Source organism: Canis lupus, chromosome 20 (genome assembly GCF_048164855.1).
Source record: "Canis lupus baileyi chromosome 20, mCanLup2.hap1, whole genome shotgun sequence".
Classification (NCBI taxonomy): domain Eukaryota; kingdom Metazoa; phylum Chordata; class Mammalia; order Carnivora; family Canidae; genus Canis; species Canis lupus.
In genome coordinates this window covers 17,777,511-17,794,621 of record NC_132857.1, presented here as the reverse complement: position 1 = coordinate 17,794,621, position 17,111 = coordinate 17,777,511, and the positions used below count along the sequence as shown (strand labels likewise).

At 35.9% G+C, this 17,111-nt stretch overlaps 1 protein-coding gene across 1 annotated transcript in view; it reads right to left on the bottom strand.

Annotated features, from left to right (window-relative positions):
• Positions 1 to 1,768: 1,768 nt before the first annotated feature.
• The window catches only part of ANKRD50 (ankyrin repeat domain containing 50), a 31,197-nt gene continuing 15,854 nt past the window's right edge, over positions 1,769 to 17,111 (bottom strand). Inside the window, exons 3-5 of the mRNA XM_072788482.1 lie at positions 12,574 to 12,803; positions 6,427 to 9,977; positions 1,769 to 4,831 (exon numbers count right to left, since the gene is read on the bottom strand). Of these exons, the coding sequence (XP_072644583.1) occupies positions 6,430 to 9,977; positions 12,574 to 12,803 (3,778 nt within the window). The 3' untranslated portion in view covers positions 1,769 to 4,831; positions 6,427 to 6,429. The remainder of the gene's footprint in view (positions 4,832 to 6,426; positions 9,978 to 12,573; positions 12,804 to 17,111) is intronic.

Below are 17,111 nucleotides of genomic sequence, written 5' to 3'. Positions count from 1 at the left end.
TTATAAATATATGTTTTGGCCAATATCTTGGTCAGGATGATGGTTAAATAGGTATGCTCAATTTGTAAAAAATGATAGGACAGTGCCTTAAGATTTGTGTATTTTCGATACGTTATAGTTCAGCATAAGTTTACAAACAAAAAGGGAATAACACTCTTCAAAAATGTAAATCAATTCTTTTGGGACCTATCATTACATCACTTTTCACCATGAAGACTGAAAACATGCAAAAGCTTTAAGTAAAAGCTTCTTCTTCTTTTTTTTTTTTTTTTTTTTAAGATTTTTTTATTCATGATAGACACAGAGAGGGAGAGGCAGAGACACAGGAGGAGGGACAAGCAGGCCCATGCCGGGAGCCCGACGTGGGACTTGATCCCGGGACTCCAGGATTGGGCCCTGCGCCAAAGACTGATGCGAAACCACTGAGCCACCCAGGGATCCCCAGTAAAAGCTTCTTCTGAACATTGCAAATATATCCTTCTACGAATATGTTTCATAATTTAAGTTTTGTCAATGTGAGAATGACTGTACATTTGAGTAGTACTCTAAACATGCAGTAAATTTCAAATGACTCCATTTTAATATTGGATAGTTTTAATTTTACTGTACTAGTAAGATAGGTCAGCAGAAACCCTATCTTGAAAGTAAGATTAGTGCATATATTTGCTTAATGGAAATTTCCCCCCAAATCCAGGAATCTAAGCCTTCATAATATCTAACACTACTATTAGTTGGAATCCTCCCAACTACTAGGGCAAAAGAGTTAAAACCTTAGTCATTGCCAAGTTCTCACAGTGTATTTCTTTGGATTACCAGCTAGAAAATTCCATAGAAGTTTGTTAACCAGTCTTTTTCAAAATTCTCCTAAGTACCTCACAATTTGTGTTTAAACATTGTTATTAAAAAGTTTGAGGGATGCTTGGGTGGCTCAGCAGTTGAGTATCTGCCTTGGGCTCAGGGTGTGATCCCGGGTCCTGGGATAGAGTCCTGATAGAGTCCCACATCAGGATCCTTGCAGGGAGCCTGCTTCTCCCTCTGCCTATGTCTCTACCTCTCTCTTTTTGTGTCTCTCATGTATAAATAAATAAAATCTTTAAAAATAAAAATAAAAAATGTTTGAGTCAGATTTTTATTAATCCATTTATAAAGAATATATGTAATTACTGTAGAACTCTATAATTATCATAAAATCACCTAACACAGAATTCCTTGCTGGCTTTTGCACAAACCTCTTTAGAGTAATATATTGTATATGTTCACACAAATATAGATACATGCATATGATGTTGTGTTCTGGTGGGAGAGGCAGATCATGAAGTGACCCAACTTTACTAAGAATACATAGAAATTTATTTAGAAAAGGACCATATTTGCAATTAACTCCAAAATATCAAATGTGAGATGGCCATAATATTCTAATGACCAAGGAGCATGCATGTACACAACTGATTGGATTACTGCAATTTCAGAGTCATGAAATCTGACATGGTGACAACAGTAATAACAGTTATTAGATGAAAAAAAAACAAACCACTAAGTCCTTATAGTAACTTTTAGATGACATAAGTCAAGTTCTTTTTGTTTTTCCATCTTCCTTTGTGAAGTTTTTATATCTCATTTTTTTTGGTAAAATGTTTCCAAATTCGTCTTCTCAGTATTTATTTAAAATAAGTCAAAAACTTAAAACTGATACTTGTTTTTTTTTTTTTTTTCTGCAAATGTCATGCATGTTCTGTTGGGTCAAGGATTAAAATTAAAACAAGATATCCTCTGTAGAGCAAATATATTTATTATGCACTTTCATATACATAGGGATTTTTGCTTAATATAATACAAGGAATAAAATAAAACTTTTACAATGTGAAATTCAATGTACATTTTAGGCTATTTACATACCCCAAACCAAGGAAAAAATAAAAAAAAAAAGCATTTGTCTGCAACTACATTTGCTGAGAAGTGTAAATGGAGAACATTAAGCAAAACAAACATTTGCATAGCCAAACAATATTGAGCAAATTATTCACTCCTGTTTTTAAAGTAGTGAATTATTTTTGGTAAGGATTCCAGTAGGGGTGCGGAATGAGGAAGAGAGACACAAGATACTGGCTGTACTCTGCAGTACATTGGGGTTCCAGTCAATTTTCTTTCCAAAGCCTTTCCAACATATATTCAGATCTTAGTTTTTCTTTACTGTATTTTTTTTTATCACTTCCCTTATTACCAGCTCATGACTTTTAGGGAATGGGCATAGATGGAATGTTAAAAAAAGTTATAAGCACATGGCATTATAGGTGTGTACTGACATCAGGTGATTTACAAAATTTAAACATTTTGATTTTTAAAATAGCTATTTAGACATTTTAAATTGAGGGGGCTATTTTTTTACTCTTAATGAAGCAAAAGCCACATTCATTCATGTTATTCAATCCCCCACAAAAACAAATAGGCAAAGCAGGGCATCTTCAGCACCCTTATCATCCTTATCCTAACTAAAAGCCATTTCTTTCCTATTCCAAAACACAATACAAAAAAATCCAGAGGAGTACTTAGTTGTGAAAATCATATTTTTCCAACATATTCTCTTCCTACCAACTGTTTCAAGTGTACATAATATGGATATGAAAACATTCAGCTCTTTGAAAAACATAAATCCCTTATGTAATGAGTCATATCTTTGCCCTTTGGCCACAAGGTGCATTTTTGTAAAAAACAATAAAATTAAATAAATACAATTCCAATAATTCAAAGTTATAGAAAAACTGGCAGCTTTCAGGGTTCTCTTTCTAAAGAAAAATACACCTAATAAGAAATTAGAGCTTCATCTTCTACAGTAATGTAAATGTACTGTATTTGAGATACGAGTAAGATTGGTTCTAATAATAGTATGTATTCATATTTATCAATAGAATCATTAACACTTTTAAGGCTACTTTGCAAGAGTCCTATTAAGTGTATTTAATAAATGTCCCATGGGGACAAAAATTCAATACTTGAAACATTCACATTCGAGTTATCAATATTGCCATGTCATCTTATATCGATTGAACTTCTCTCCTATTCCTGATTATGACTTACCGATGACACAAACAAAATGTGTTTTGCTGACTTTAAAAAGTAAATTAGAAAATAAAAACCTTACACGAAGATTCAAGTGAAACACTTATCACAACCAATTACACGTTTCTATTTCCGTGAACAATGCATCACATGTGTCCTTCATAGATGAGGATGACATTACTGACCTCTGTTACGAAGACCTTTGTTACTCAAGATTTTGCTCTAGTAGCAGTGTTTTTATGCTGAATCTCCAAATTCTCTTTCCTCATTCCTCTTTCTTATCAACAAATGCACATGGGAAAATAGAATTTCTGGGCTGTCTAAAATTCACGGGGCTTATCCAAAAATCAAACCCACAACAATGGCTTCTCAACAATAAATTCTAACCTTTCCAGACATCACACAACCCACCTAAGTTAGCTCTGCTGGTTTAGTCCATCCAGGAGGCCCAGGCTGTGGGTCCCCTGCTCATTTGGGCCAGTCACCTTGGTTTTCCTTGGTCATAGACTTCACCTTTAACCCTACCATCCAGTTATCCTGTGAGCAACTGGCCAAAGAAGAAAACAGGAAAGAGTATGTGGACAGAAAAGTGCAAATCTATCACTATCATTTACCAAAACTCAATTAAAAAAAAAAATACACATGTGCTGTGACTGGCAGGTTAGTGGTGTCACCTGTGAAGGACCCACATATTACGTTCATTAGAAATATTCACCCAGCTACCACTAAAACTGCTTCAATTGATTTTGAGTGGGGGCTATTTTGGTCATTCAATGATTTACAAGATAGAAACAACTGAGAGAGAAGCCAGCATGAAATTTACACTGGTCAATTCTATTTAACTGGACAGGAGATAAGTGTGGTCGATGAATTGTTCAGGGATCAAAAATCTACCCTCAGGTGCATCTCCTTCTACGTACACTCGCCCTGAGGCACAGCCTTGTCCCTGAGAATTTCCATGCCTCAGAAATGATGGGTGGACTGACTAGTGAGTGGAAGGTGAAATTGCATCCCAGTGAATGAAACAGAACTTTGTTCTGCCTATAGTCTGTTTTGTTATTTCTTTCTTTTTTCTTTCTTTCTCTCTCTTTCTTTTTTTCATCCTTAGCCAGAGATTAGGAGGATTCTACTGGGAAATTCAAATTTAAACTACTTAGAGCAGCTCCCTAAAACACTAGAATTATTTTTTAAAACTGTCAACAAACCATTTTTCACCTCAATGTGGCATTAAATAGAAACACATGTTCAACCAATGCTGAAGGTGTACTGAACATAAAATAATTGCATGATTTATTTTATTGAGCAACATTTTTTAAGATACAAGAAACAAGCCATACACTACAACAATGCAAATGTGACTGAAACAATATGCTTACGTTTCGTTTGCCACTAAAAAGAAAAAAAAATAAATACAAAGAACACTGCCTTTTCGTATATAATTGATCATGGCACATGCACATTTATCAAATCTTAACTTAAATTTTTTTCTCAGCTTTTATCAGCGAACTGCAGTATATACCTGCATTTAAAAACAAAAGTGCTTATTCTTGTGTAGTGAATACAAAGCACACAAAATGAAATTTTTTAAGCACAGAGGGTTACATTGAGAAGGCAGCCTTACTATTTAGGCACATTACAGTAATTAAGGTAACTGTACTGCAGATATCACATTCTTCATTTTTTTTTTCAGCAAATCAACAGGCATTTTATGTTTTCATCCAGTAGCTGAAGAACCACTCCAATCACAATGTCTTCTGTTTCACAGAATAGGAAACTAATGTAAAAGTTAAAAAAAAAAAATTAATTTCTACATTATACTTACTATATAGCTACATGTAGTTTTAAGACCATATATAATTATAAGTACATATAATTATATATAATAGTATATATATATACATATATATATATACTATGTGAAGCAAAGTAGACACATCAATTAGAGATTCATTATTCAATTTAGAAATCACTTTTAAAGATTCCACACAATGTTTACCCTAATTCATGTGTTTTATTGTTTAATATAGATTTATACTTTGCCTTTACAAAAGATATCATTAGAGTTAGAGAGTTGTACCATTAGAACTAAACATTCTTAAAATAAATCACATTGCAGAATGAACTACTTTATACAAATTATTTTTGAATGGGATTTGACCAGTCATCCATCTATTCATATTGAAGGGTATTTACTATTAGAAAGCACAGGAAGTTTATAATTTATAATAATGCTTCACCTAAAATACCCCTAAAATATAGCTCCAAAGACAAAGAAGGGAAAGGAGGAAATACCAGTTTGCTAAAGTAAAGAGTACAATTCTGTTAGAGGATGAAAAATGATTAAGCAAAGTGGGATAAATATACTTGCAGTATAAATTAGCAAAGATTCCTAATGAAACCTTGGAATTTATCTCAATGGAGAGAAATGTGCTTCTGAAAAAGTATCTATTATATAAAATTACGTATATACTTTCTCATTAACTTCCCCTATGTAAGTAGTGAAGCATCCATTGTAGTGTAAAGAAGTAAAAGGTTTTATTTAATAAATATGACTTTATTTTGATCTTTAAACATAATTCTTATGTCTAAGTATAGGCCCTAAATACCCTCTTACCAATACACCCAATTTATCATCTTCCCTCACCTATTCTTGGTGTGTGCAAATTTTACTCGGAAGATTCTTAAGAGATGTGTCATCATAAAAGCTACTTTGTGCTAAGTCTTTGACTTCTTCCAGGGTGAGAAGGAAGGAAATTAACATTGACTACCTATCTACTAAGCACTACATACACTATTTTATTCAAATAAAAATGTGAGTATTACAGAAATGGTCCTCTCCCCTCCATTACCATCAAAGAACTTTAAAGAGGGGAAATGACTGTCTCGAAAGAAATTCTTAATCAGAGATCCGTAAGTAGTATATTCGTTCATTCATTTATTCATTCACTCATCCACTCGTCCATTCACTGACTCAATATATTTTCACCGAGAAAAGACTATAGGTCAAACAGTATTCCAAGTGCATGGAATATGGCAGAGAACAGATAAAAATCCCTTCTTTCACAGAGTTTACATTTTAGTTGGGAAGAGACAAATAAACATAAAATACATAATAATAAATAAAATACATGAAGTATGCTAAATAGTAAGTTCTTTGGATAACAAAAAGCAGGAAAGGAAAAGAATGTTGGTGGTGGGACAATTCAAATTCACAAGGAAGCTAAAGGCAGGTTTTGCTGAGAAAGGGGATGGCATCTGAATAGAGATTAGGTGAGAGAATTAGCCATGTGACTAGGAGGGAAAAAGAGTATCCTCAGTAAAGGGAACCATACTTTGGATAGTTTATTCTTTAGGTTGATGAAAAGTTACCTTTTATAACGGTGTTTCCTTTTTATAGTTGAAGCTAGGGTCAGAACCCTCAATCTGAAGCTTCAGGGCTTGCTTAAGGCTTAATTCCGTCTCTGAGGAAGGATATCCTTCTAACACTTCCTGATGCCCTCTGTCTTGTATTGTCCTTGGGACTGAAACTCTACCAAGAAAAACCTGGTTGCTCTGAAGATGATAATTTGGATTTGTCATTATTCCATTTCTCTTCTTCTGCTCCCCACTTTGTTGATGAATAAGAAACTGCTGCTGAGATCGACCAATTTCTTGCTGAGTCGAAGGTACCATAATTTTGCACTGAGATTCTGCTGGCATTTGTTTAGGTGGTGCACTAGTCCCAGATTTGGCTGGAGGCCCTCTTTTATCAAACTGAGTCATTTCATATTCTAAAACCTTTGGCTGTGAAGAATTATTTTGTTTAGCTTTTTTCCCAGGTGCTCCAGATTTGCTGGAATTTTCTGATTTCCCTCCTTTATTTGTTTTCGTCGACTTCAAACTGGGTTTTACCTGACTCCACTCAAATTCACTACTCGGTGAATTATGGCTCTGTCCCAAGGATTGTGTTGTGGAAGACGGAGAAACAATTGACTGTCGACTTCTACTGCGCGGCAATGAATGCTGCTGAATTTGTTCTGTAAATGACAGGCTATGAAAGCTATCAATTGGTACTGTTTGAGCTGTTGCTGTAGAGGAAGTAGTTCTCAAAGATGAATTTTTTGAGCTTTTCAGGGAATTATTTGACAATGACGACTTCTGACGATCGACTGTAGAATCTGGAGATTCTGAAGGAGAACTGAATGCGTGAGCTGGCCCATTAGGTAAACCACGGAGTGAAGGCTGCATATCCCCTCCACCAGTACTGCCAGAGCTATTTGATTTGATTGTTAACGACTGCATTTTTGAAGATACTGATTGCAGAGGTTTTTGCTCCATCGTATGAACGGGAGAGGGGGAACAGCCATTCAAACTAGATGCACCGTATTTTTCTAATAATTTGATTATTTGAGAATGTCCGTTTTTGGCTGCAACACGCATAGCAGTGCGTCCGAATTGATCAGCATGGTTTGGATCAGCACCGTGCTCTAATAAAACCTGCACAACATCAATGTGCCCTTCCTGGGCTGCAATACAGAGTGCAGTCGCACCCTGATTACAAGTGTGGTCAACTATGGCACCATGCTCGATCAGAAGCTGGACCACTTTTACATGGCCCTGCCAAGCTGCAGACTGCAAAGCAGATCTCTTTTCGTTGTCCGCAGCATTGATGTCAGCATGGTAGGTTATCAGAACCTGCACCATTTCCAAATGGCCTTGCCAGCAGGAAACATGAAGTGCTGTCCTTCCTTCGGCATCACTTGCTTCTACATTTGCACCATTTTCTAGAAAATACTCAGCCATTGTAAGTTGGTTTTCTAGGGCCAAAATATAAAGCGTAGGCCTCCCATCAGCATCCTTGTAGTTAACGTCGGCTCCATGGCTAAAAAGTAATTCAACAATGTCCCTATGCCCTTCTAATGCAGCAACCCGCAGTGCATTTCTTCCATCGTAACCTCTTTGATCAATGTTGGATTTATTTTCCAATAATATTTGAACACAATCATAATGACCCTCTTGTGAAGCTAATATGAAAGGTATTCGTCCATCATTATCAATCTCATTTGTTCTAGCACCTTGTTCAATAAGTGCTTCACATATTAATCTGTGACCTTCAAAAGCTGCCATATGCAAAGGTGTCCACCCGGCATCATCTCTGTGATTTTCATCTAACCCTCTATCCAATAGAGTACGTACTACCTCAACATTTCCTTGGGCTGAAGCTATGCTGAGGACTGTCCTACCTTCACTATCGATGCTATCCACGGCTGCACCCCAAAACAAAAGAGTGTTTACAACTGAGGCATGGCCCATAGAAGCTGCCGCTAAAAGGGGTGTACGACCATTGTTATCTGTGTGGTCCACATCTGCTCCCCCTTCTAGAAGCAAGTCAACCACGTCAACATGTCCTTCATAGGCAGCTACCAGCAGTGGAGTCATGCCATCTTTATCACAATGATCTACTTCAGCACCTCGATCAATTAAAAGACTAACAACCGATGCATGTCCTTTACTTGCAGGCACACAGAGTGCAGCTACAGAGAGTGCAGTCCTGCCATCAACATCCTCATGATTCACTTCTGCTCCGTGGTCCAGCAGGTGTTCGACAATTTCTCTATGTCCCATATATGCTGCTGCTATCAAGGCAGTTCTGCCTTCATTATCAGCTTTGTTGACTTCAGCACCATGTTGTAGCAAATTCAGTACAATATCCTCATGTCCTCCCCAAGCTGCTGCTCTCAAAGCTGTTCGGCTATCAGCATCTGCACAATCCACTTTTACGCCAGCATAAAGTAGTGCAGAAACTACCTCAGTATGGCCACCCCAAGCAGCAGATCTTAATGCTGTCCAACCATCTTGATCAGTATGATTAATATTTGCACCACACCCAATCAAACAATTAACCACCTTGGTATGTCCTTGTCTAGCAGCTAGGGTAAGTGGTGTATGTCCATGTGCATCTTCTATCTCTAAATCTGCTCCCCTGGAGACCAGTAAATTCACTACATCAAGATTGCCACTGTATGCAGCATTAGCCAATAATGTTCTTCCATTTGAATCACACTGATTTACTGAAGCTCCATTATCTAATAATGTCCGAATGGAATCCTCTCGTTCTAAGGCTTGTCGGACTATGCACGATGTGCGATCGTCTTCACTGTTGACGTGAGCACCAGCTTTAACCAACAGCTGTAGCACTTCTTGTTCCTTGGGAATTAGAGTAGACAGGGAATCTCTGACAGGTGTACCATTCCATATCATCCAGAGAGCTAACTCAGCTGTCTCCAACTGTAAGTTTGAGTTAATTAAATGCAATGCAAATTCTTGTGCTTCCAATGGTGTTAAATTCTTGGCTTGACAGGTATAACTCATGGCCAACATTCTGTGTCCTTCTGCTGCATTACATAAATACTTCTGAGTGCAGTGTTTCACATCCAGAAGCCACTCTGCAAAACTATAGTGAAACAGTATTTTAGTATTTCCTAGTCCATCAACAAGAAGTTTGGAGAGGACATCTAACTTACGTTGGAAGTCTTCCAAGGTTAATGACATATTTTTAGTCCATACTGCATGATATAATTCCGTGATGGTCAATGGCCGGCAGGCTGCAAGAATCACATTCAAAATGGGCTGAACTTTTGCAAACTGTTTCCTTACGAAAAGTCGCTGACACAGCCAGAGATATAGACCATTTAGAGTTCCTGGGATGTCACGAATCTCTCTTAACATAATAAAGTTTTCTACAACTCCATCTAGAACTCGTTCTAGATAAAGAAAGCATCCGCTGCTTTTAATGTGCAGTTGATTTAACATCTCTGCGGTTTCTTTTGTGAGGTGTTGTCGCAAAGCTTCTTCTTGATCTAAACGATGAAGGATGTACTGCTGAACATCCTTAACAATGTATGCCTTCCGAAGGTCATCTAAGCTTATTTTCCGAAAACCTAGAGAGACAAAAAAGTGACGTCATCAGTTGAAAGTGATTACAGAAGTTGCCATATATTTGAAGAGGATGTCCTCAATATATAATAAACTAATAAGCAAATAAATCAATAACAAATCAATTAATATTAATAAACATCTGTGAGCATGTATATACATATATATTTTAAAGATTTTATTTATTTATTCATGAGAGACATAGAGAGAAGGCAGAGACATAGGCAGAGGGAGAAGCGGGCTCCTTGCAGGGAGCCCAATGTGGGACTCGATCCCGGAACTCCAGGATCACATCCTGAGCTGAAGGCAGATGCTCAACCGCTGAGCCACCCAGGCGTCCATATATACATAGATAGATAGATTTTAAGGATTATTTTAAAGATTTATTTTAGAGAGAAAAAATGAGAGAGAGCCCTCATGCATGAGTGGGGGAAGGGGCAGAAGGAGAGATCTGATTCAAGCAGACTCCCTGATGAGCACAGATCCTACCCGGCTTTGACCTCATGACCCATGAGATCATGACCTGAGCTGAAACCAACAGTCAGCCACTTAACCGACTGAGCCGCCCAGGTAGCACAATATCTATGAATATATAAATCAATTGTCCTTTCCTTCTGTAAAAACGCATTAGTTGCAGATAAACTATTTCATTTTCTGATGTACAAATGGAAATATTTCTTATCCTATTAGTGGCTCAGGGCGCCTCTCAACTCTAATGACAAGAGATAGTAATCTTAACACTAAAAAGTCATACATACATACTCATGAAAGCATCTTGGTAAGATTTTCTGTACCCCCAAATGACTAAGGACAAAAAGTTGCCAGAAATAACACTTGCTTATTTTTGCAAGCTGATCTTTTTCACATGAAAAATTTATGTATTTCCATCCACGTAACTGAATGAACACTAGCCAGCCTTAATTATGGGACAGAGTATCACCTGTCACTGCCTTTATATTACTACCATAAATACACTTTCATAAGGAATACATACAGAGTTTAAAAAACAAAGCTCTTCCAAATCTAAATGCTTAGTAATATTAAAAATTCATATGTTCATCATTAATGATAGTTATCTGTTCGGTAAAACAGAACTGAGAATACCTGTTAATAATCTGAGTATCTTGAGTTAAAGCTACTGAAAATATAATTGCTTTTTAAAAGTTGAAACTCCTAATCATTATATATGTGATTCTCTTTTATTATGAATTTAATACATTGCCATCGAAGCACTTCAACAAATTTTTCTAAGGCTGAAAAGTGCTCAAAACTTTTAAAAGAATAAAAAACTGATTTACTGAAATGCTGGACCATTTCCCTGTTGAACCACTTTGTATTCTTACTGAAAATATTTCCCAGGGTATGAAACTTCTCAATGCTGATAATAGAATGATAGAGTGATAGGATGTGCTCCAACCTTTATAACCTGCTGCTCACTGAAATTATTTGTTATCCTCAAGAATCTGGGAGGGGAGGGTCTAGGAAAATAAAACCTAAAAGTACAACAATAAGAAAGTCAAATAAATTCTGGCATACTGATATATTAATAAACTATGTAGCCATTAAAATAGTTATTAAAAAGACAATATAGTGACACTAAAAGGCTTACAAATGTCAAAAAGCAGGAAATCAAATTGATATAAGGAGGATCTCAATTAGGCAGGATGACATACACAGAATTTAACACATAATGTTAAGGAGTGGTTACTTATTACTTTATCCCTGAAGGATGTTAATATTTGACTATGTTGTCATTTAAAACATTTTCCATATGGAGCACGTATTATTTAATAACCAGATAAAACAAATATGAAAATCTTCAAAAATACTAGAGGATTAATTTCTTTGTGCACAAAACAGTTTCAAATAGGCTATTTCCTTCAGTCCCATAACAAGTCCAATGCTGTTACCCCACAGTTATACCCTCATAGGCCGATTCTGATTAAGGGCCAAAGTAATTTTCATTAGATTAACTCTCACCTGAAGCCATTAATAACAATGCTGCTGGTTAGTGCAGTGAATACATCAGGAAAGAGAAAATCTCATTCCAAAAATGTTAAATTCTCAGATACGAGTGGATGAAACTTATTTAGACCCAGTAAAAATCTTAATGTTCCTTCTCTCTGGTGATACGTCTGCAAATTTTAATTCTGAATACACTCATTTCAATTCAAAACCATGTTTCAACTTAAAACAGCGAAAAGCAGAAAGAAATATGTAGGACATAGGCAAAGAGAACTGAGAAAAATCTAGGAAAAATTTAAATAAATGGAATATGCTATGTTCATAGATGGAAAGAAAGCACTTTTTATATTTCAAATTTCTCCTATATTAAAAGTTTTAACCAAATTTAATATTTTTTATTTCATTAACAGAATTCTTAAAAGTATGCTATTAAAGCCAATCTGGAGGAATAGAAGTAAAACTATATAATTTAGAATAAAATATTGGTGACAAAGAGGGCTAGGAAGTAACTGTACAAAAAAAAAAATTAAATATTAAACCAATGTGGGATTCCCCCAAAATGCCAACAGATGGTTCGGAAGATAAGACAGATAATTTAGAAATATGTCAGTAACACATCAACAAACATACACTTACCGGTAAACATTTTAGTAACAGCCTTACTCTGTTTTCGGGCAGAACACAGAAGCAATAGCCATGGTGGAAAGAACTCATGGTGACCAGCTAAAAGTTCTGCAACAGTTCCAGATAAGCTGGTAGACGTCTGTTCACCTTCAGTAATGTTACACCCTTCATCAACAGAATCAACAAGTAGATATAGGCTTTGCTGAGGAGGCTTCATTCCCAAAAGAGGGAGAAGAACACATCTGTAAAACACACCCGTATGAACATTTTGAATATTATTGGCTATGATGTTCAGTTTATCACTCAAACATTAGTAACATAGGTTATAAATATGTTTTAAGAATAAACTAAATTTTAGAATACAAATTGTACAAACTTTAGTTCCTCACTTTATGAATACTCATCCTAAATAGTTCACATTTTCAGTAACACTTTCCACCTTAAAATATGTGAGAGAGTGTGCGTGTATCAGTAATTCAGCATAAAAATAAGGAGGACAGTAGGAATGTCAAGAAACTAGATTTCAGTGTTCCCTTCCTGATTTTTTCAGTCACCAGTAAAAAGCTTGAATTGCTTATAACCAAGTAAAAATGTGTTGCAAAGGATAAAGAAAAAAAGAAAACAACTTTGGGGACTGCTTTAATAAAAAGAAAATATCGGGCAGCCGGGGTGGCTCAGCAGTTGAGTGCTGCCTTCAGCCCAGGGCATGATCCTGGAGACTGGGGGTCGAGTCCCATGTCAGGTTCCCTGCATGGAACCTGCTTCTCCCTCTGCCTGTCTCTCTCTCTCTCTCTGTGTCTCACATGAACAAATAAATAAAATCTTTTAAAAAAAAAGAAAGAAAGAAAATATCAAGTATCCTACAGAATTTAGAAATGTTTTATCATTCTTTCTCTTACAAAATGACTGCAGGCTATACTGGCGTGTCACACACAAATTTTATTTGAAAAGATAGTACAAAGATAAATCACTATAATCTAGATCCCATTTGGGACCATTTGGTGTATGTTCAAATTTCAATGTAAAGGACAACTTATTAGGTTTAATTCAACAAACAATGCATTTCCTACTCATAATTTATATTGCAAATCAATGTAACATTTTCATAACTGAAACAATGCTTATTCATTTTCAACAAATATTTACTTAAGCATGTCATGTACTGAATAAGGCACTGAAAGGGACATAATCCATTTAGTTATGAATACCAAATATTTATAGCTAATCCTTCCTACAACTCTCTTAAACTTTAAATCTAATTTATCAGTATGTCCTATCAATATTTCTTTACAAAAATCTCTCAAACCCACCTCAGTCTGTAACATTAACCCCCTACTCACACCACCATCATCTCTCTCTCACCTGGACTATCAAAATCTCCTGTATGTTCTGTATGTTACTTGTCTCCAGCCACTCCCCAGGGTTCCTACTGCAGCCAGAGCAACTTTTTACAATACTACTTCAGCCACTCTAGCCTTCTTTCAATGACTTTTATTATATACAATCACATGAGGACCTTTTCATTTGCAGTTTTCTCTACCTGAAATGTGCTTTTTTCTCTTTATGTAATTAATTCATCCTTAATCTTCAACCGTAAACCTGAGAGTCACTTTCCCAAGACTGAATCCCTATAATACACTTTCACGGTATTAAATATTCCTTTCATAACACTATCAAATTTGCAATGTTAGACTTACTAATTCAATGTCATTAATCCTTGTTTCTTCCTTTTCACTGTAAGCATCAAGAAAACAGGGACTATGTCAGTTTTGCCCATGATAGTGTACCCCGAGACTTAGCATAGTGCTGTGCCCATAATAGATCCTAAATAAAGACTTGACATTGTTGTAGTCTAGAATGGAAAACAGGAAACTTCAAAGCAGTGTTCCCAGTGCTATGGTAAACAGCAGTAACATTACTAATGTGGTAAATAAGAAATGACCAACTCAAGGGAAGTAGAGAGGAAAGGCAGAGGATGTCAGAGAAATATCCAAATATTAGGTGCTCAAGATGAATTAAGTTTTGAAGAACCAATTATAACTTTCCAGGAATTAGGGAACCCTGGGTGGCGCAGCGGTTTAGCGCCTGCCTTTGGCCCAGGACGCGATCCTGGAGACCCGGGATCGAATCCCACGTCGGGCTCCCGGTGCATGGAGCCTGCTTCTGCTTCTCTCTCTGCCTAGGTCTCTCTGCCTCTCTCTCTCTCTCTCTGTGTGACTATCATAAATAAATAAAAAATAAAAAAAAATAACTTTCCAGGAATTGTAATAAATTTACAATAAATTTACAATAAAATACAATGAAGGGGAAGCCAGGCAACCCTGACAGAAGGAATATGCTAAATTTGGGAAAATTTACTTTCCTGTATCTTATGTATATATTTCCTGTATTAGGAGAACAAAGAAGGTTGATGAAAAACCAATACTATAGTTAATATATATATTATAGTATTTAACATATTATATAGTAAGTACTATCATCACTGCCAGTTGAGAAATAACACACAGTGCTGTGAGAGTACACAGAAGGCCAACCTAACTTACATTTGATAGGGACAGGGAGGGGAGAGGGCTTGGGAAGACAAAAAAAAAAAAAAAAAAAAAAAAAAAAAAGGAGCTTCGTAAGGAGAAAGAGCTAGGGTAGGGATAATATAATACACAGAACCCCCATTTCCTCCCCCAAAAATCTAGTTGAGGCAACCTCACCTGCAAAGTCTTGAAAAGAGAAAGACCACTGAACAAAGTATGGAAGAGAAGAGTTAGGACAATGCATAAATACTGGGCTTTATAAACTTTATTATGAAATTTGGAGTATGACCTAAGGGTATTAGGGTATTAATGAGCCACTGAAGTATTTTAAGCAGGAAATTGATATGTTTATATTTGTGTTTATAAAGATAACTGGCTATATTTGAAGGAGAGCCTGAAGCAGGGTTAAGTCTACAAGGGAAGAGTGACATGGAAGGCCACTGCTTATAAAAAAGGGGAGGGCACCACTGCTAACTTTCATTCACTGTTCTATATGCTTTAAGTAGTTTACATATCCATTAACTCATCAGATTCTCACATTAACTCTTTAAGATGGTACTATTATAATACCATTTCCAGATGAGGAAATCAAAGCAACATGAGGATAAATCATTTGTCCTAAGTTAAAGGAAGAGATTCAAGTCTAAGGACTGACTCCAGAAACTACACAAGGTGCCAATTCATCCGGTTTGCCTGAGACTTTCTAAGTTTTAAGCACGGAGTCTAGAAACTAGCTGCCCTTCCTCCCCCCTCGCCCCCACCTCCTGGGCAAACCAGGTGGTCAGTCACCCTAATCTATACTCTTAACCATTAGGGTCTAATAATTATGGCGCATATTGTAAGGATTTGAGGGAAATCTGGCAGGTGAAATTGATGGGATATGATTATTTGATGGCTTTTGCTCACTCTAGGTTGTTGGCTCTTTTCCTAGTTTCTTATAATAGCAACTGAAATAATTGTTTCATACTTTTCTTCTAATATGATCCTTTAATACTGTGTATTCCTTTCTAAGTATTTTCAATATCATCTAGCTCAAAATAATTTCCCTTTGATTCCTTCTTTCAATTATAGGTTATTTAGAAGTGAGCTCTATAGCTTTCAAATATTTGGGGATTTCCCAGGGTTTTTTATGTTGTTGTGTTATTATCATCATTTATTTCAACTGTGATCAGATAACATACTTTGTATAACAGGCATGCCCTTAAATTTATTAAGATTTGTTTTGTGGCCCAGAATATATCTATCTTAGTAAAAGTTGTATGGGCACTTGAAAAGAATGTGTACTCTGCTTGTTGGGTAGACTGTTCCACAAATGTCAATTAGGTCAATTTGGTGATAGTATTATTCAATTGTTCTTACCGATCTGCTGTTTATTTGCTCTATCAATTACTGAAAGGAGAGGTTAAAAGATCAGAATGTAAATGTAGATTTATCCATTTCTTCTTGCAATTGTATTAATTTTGATATTTTGAAGTTGTGTTATTAGGAATAAACAGTTACAATTGTTACATCCTTTAGGAATTTATCACTGTATCATTATGAAATGCTCCCCTCTTATGCCTGGTAATATTCTTTTCTTCAAAGTTTACATCCCTTGATATTAATGTAAGCTTTTCCTTTTGTAGGGTTGGCAGGGTATATATTTCCTCATTCTTTTTCATGTAGACTATATGTCTCTTTCTATACAAAGTATACTGAAGGCAACATATAATTAGATCTTACATGTTTTATGCAATCCAACTGCCATTTTAGTTAGGATATTTACAATTTATATTTAATATGATTACTGATATACTTCAGTTTAAGTCTACCATGTTTCTGTATCATTTTGCAATATAAAGGTACATCTGTTAAATATATTACTTAGGATTACAGTTGCTAGGTTAATGGTCATACTTGTGTATACTTTGGTAGTAACTGACAAAATATTCTCCTCAAAACTTACATATATATTCACAAAGTTATGTAAGAGTACCTGTTTAATTTTTCCACAGATGCACAGAAAATGGCATCATTATAGTC